General features: G+C 33.0%; 1 protein-coding gene across 1 annotated transcript; it reads right to left on the reverse strand.

The window, feature by feature from the left end:
• Nucleotides 1-244: 244 nt before the first annotated feature.
• LOC136795881 (uncharacterized) lies at nt 245-1,058 on the reverse strand (the record flags this gene model as incomplete). The annotated part of the gene is made up of 2 exons (XM_067047902.1): nt 624-1,058; nt 245-593 (listed from the first exon to the last, which is right to left on the reverse strand). Coding segments are annotated over exons 1-2 (576 nt in total), but the record flags the coding sequence as incomplete, so codon positions are not given.
• Nucleotides 1,059-4,013: the final 2,955 nt, after the last annotated feature.

The raw sequence follows: 4,013 nt of genomic DNA on the forward strand, positions 1-4,013 counted from the left end.
TGTAATTTTGTGGTCGGTTAAATGGATGATTAGGATGATTAGGGTGTTGAAAGTTTTGTGGTTTAAATTGGGATGATCCCGGTTTGTGGTGTTGTTGATTGTTGTGTTGATGTGTTGGGTTGTAATTATTTCTATGTTGAAAATGTTGATTAGAATGATTATTGTGATTATTTTGATGATGATTAGAGTAGTGTTGGTTGTGTTTGGAAGGGTTTTGATTATTATTTTTTCTGTTAATGAGATTTGCGATAATAAGGGAACATTTATTGTAAATTATGCTTCTTACTTCATCTAGGGTCTTTGGATCAAAAATCATAATATGATTGCTTAGAGTGGAAGGTAAGCATTTATATATGTGATAAATAATTTCTTTATCTGTTCTATTCATGATTTCGGTAATTATTTCTAGGCTTAATCCATCTAATTTTAATCTAATATATACTAAATTTCTTAATTCTTGTATTCTGTTAACAAATTCAATGGGACTTTCCTTAAAGTTCAATTTAGTTTGAAAAATTTCATCCTTTAATATTTCGAATGATCTAGCATCAGCAAAGTTGTCAGTTAGAAGTTTCAATAATGTTCTCACATGACTTCATAGTGTTTTAGTGTTCATTCATGACATCACATTATTGGATAGTAAAACATTTCTAGCAGATCCTGATAATTTTGATTTAATTTTTATAAATAAAAGATCATGATTACTGTCTCTTTCAATGATATTACTTGCGCAAACGGATTTGTAAGCACTTTCAACCATCTCGCAGAAAAAGGCAAGTTCATTAGGATTGCCATCAAATTGGGGTATGTGATCGTAATCTACCCTTGATATCTTATAGCTAGTAGTCATTGTTTTTAATTTTAATTTAGCGGGTTTAACAATTATTTGCGAACTACTCACTGTCTTACAAGAAGATTGATCCAGGTTTAATGATGATCTTCCAGGAATCTGAAGTGAAGTTCCGGGTCAACTGGACACGGTTGTATAGCTACTTCTCTTCAGTTTCGAGTCCTGCGTGAGGGCGCCAGTTACGTAATAAATAGTTTATTTTCACTTTTTAAAAAGCAATTTATTCAATTAAACAATACAAACACTATAATAACCAATGTGACAGAAATTAACGAGAAGCGTACTTGTTGACGGACTGTCCGGATGGCCTGACTGCTACCTCCTATATACCTTCATTAATGCTGGAGTCAGCAATCCTTCATCTTCTAATGGTTTTATTATTTAACTTCGATGTTTTTAAAATGTCGTACCTTACAATAAATTACCCAAAATACATTGATGTTTTTGAACAACTAATTCAAAAACATGAGGTCTGTTCAACGATCCCGCGTCCTACGGCCAGTCAGAAGTTGTTTTTGAAACTAAGAATCAGAAATCGACTACAAAAAACATCGATGTTCTAAAATCTCGTTGGTTACAATACATTACTCAAAATACATCGATGTTTTTGAACAGCTATTTCAGAAACATAAGGTCTGTTCCAACGATCCCGCGTCCTACGGCCTGTAAGAAGTGGTTTTTGAAACTAAGAATCCGACATCCACAACAAAAAACATCGATGTTTTTAAAATATCGTTACTTACAATGCATTACCCAAAACATCGATGTTTTTTTAGTCGTCGTCGGATTCTTTGTATCAAAAAGCACTTCTTACAGGCCGTAGGACGCGAGATCGTTGGAACTGACCATATGTTTTTTAAGTAGTTGTTCAAAAACATCGATGTATTTTGAGTAATGTATTGTAAGTAACGATATTTTAAAACATCGATGTTTTTTGTAGTCGATATAGGATTCTTAGTTTCAAAAACCACTTCTGACAGGCCTTAGAATACGGGATCGTTGGAACAGACCATATGTTTCTGTAATAGTTGTTCAAAAAGATCGATGTATTCTGGGTAATATATTGTAAGCAATATTATTTTAATATTAAACATTAATATTTCAAAACATCGATCTTTTTTTATCAATGTTGCATTCTTTTTTGCAAAAACCACTTCCGACTGGCCGGACTATACGTGGTCGTTGGAACAGACCTTGAGTTACTGAAATGGTTGTTCGAAAATATCGATGTATTTTTTTCAAATATTTGTATGCAATGGTATTTTAATATTGAGCAAAGATATTCTAAAACATCATTGTTTTTCTAGTCGTAATTTATCTCTATCTAACGACATAGCGTGAAGGTTGGAGGTACTTTATTATTCGACCACATTGTTGATAGGAATCTATTTATACTGTAAATTTTTGGTTTTTATTTAGTTACATTTGGAAAAAAAAAATGAAAAATTGGGACAAAACAACGATGTTTAGAAAACATCGGCTTAAAAACATCGATGTTTCAGGTAAAACATCGACATCGATGTCGCATCCCTAGTAAATAGCCTTATGATGTAGATATAAAATTGTGTAAATAGCAATATGTTAGATTAAGTTTGTTAAAGTGTGTATATCTAGTTTTAATTTGTTTGTTGTAACATATAGAATGGTATATTATTTCTGGTATTTTTACTTTTTGTTCTAGTTTACGAGGAATTGTTCGTAAACTGGCAGGGGGGAGTTATAAACAGAGCATAGGTATTATGAGTCTTAATACCTAAACTCCCCATGTAAACAAGCCAGAAGGTATATATATATAGCATTATGCAGAGGAATAAAGCAGTATCTCAGTTGAGCTTGCGTGTCTCATTTCGTGCCCTTATTTTCCTTTTTTTTTAACTCTTTTAACAAACGACGACGACTAAAAAAACATCGATGTTTTTGGGTAATGCATTGTAAGTAACGATATTTTAAAAACATCGATGTTTTTTGTTGTGGATGTCGGATTCTTAGTTTCAAAAAGCACTTTTTACAGGCCGTAGGTCGCGGGATCGTCGAACAAACCTCATGTTTCTGAAATAGTTGTTCAAAAACATCGATGTATTTTGGGTAATGTATTGTAAGCAACGATATTTTTAAAACATCGATGTTTTTATTAGTCGATGTCGGATTCTTTGTTTAAAAAGACACTTCTGACAGGGCGTAGAATACATGATCGTTGGAACAGACCTTATGTTTCTGAAATAGTTGTTCAAAAACATCGATGTTTTTTGGGTAATGTATTGTAACCAACGAAATTTTAGAACATCGATGTTTTTTGTAGTCGATGCCGGATTGTAAGTTTCTAAAACTACTTCTTCCAGGCCGTAAGGCGCGGGATCGTTGGAACAGACCTTATGTTTCTGAAATAGTTGTTCAAAAACATCGATGTATTTTGAGTAATGTATTGTAATGAACGATATTTTATAACATCGATGTTTTTTAGGTCATTGTCGGATTCTTTGATCCCTAGGACGCGGGATCTTTGGAACAGACCTTATGTTTCTGAAATAGTTGTTCAAAAACATCGATGTTTTTGGGTAATGCATTGTAAGTAACGATATTTTAAAAATATCAATGTTTTTTGTTGTGGATGTCGGATTCTTAGTTTCAAAAACCACTTCTTACAGGCCGTAGAATGCGTGATCGTTGGAACAGACTTTATGTTTCTGAAATAGTTGTTCAAAAACATCGATGTATTTTGAGTAATGTATTGTAACCAACGAGATTTTAGAACATCGATGTTTTTTGTAGTCGATGTCGGATTCTTGGTTTCATAAACCACTTCTGACCTGCCGTAGAATGCGTGATCGTTGTAACAGACCTTATTTTCTTCAAATGGATATTCAAAAACATCGATGTATTTTGGGTAATGTATTGTAAACAATGATATTTTTAAAATATTAATGTTTTTTGTTGTCGATGTCGTATTCTTAGTTCGAAAACCTACTTCTGACAGGCCGTAGAATGCGAGATCGTTGGAACAGACCTTATGTTTCTGAAATAGTTGTTCAAAAACATCGATGTTTTGTGGGTAATGTATTGTAAGCCACTATATTTTAAAACATTGAGGTTTTTTGGATTACATGTCCTATTGGTTGATTGAAAAAGCACTTCTGACTGGCCGGAGCATGCGTAGTCTTTAGAA

The sequence above is a fragment of the Halyomorpha halys genome, unplaced genomic scaffold (assembly GCF_000696795.3).
Source record: "Halyomorpha halys isolate HHAL.00 unplaced genomic scaffold, Hhal_1.1 Scaffold1163.1, whole genome shotgun sequence".
Classification (NCBI taxonomy): Eukaryota; Metazoa; Arthropoda; class Insecta; order Hemiptera; family Pentatomidae; genus Halyomorpha; species Halyomorpha halys.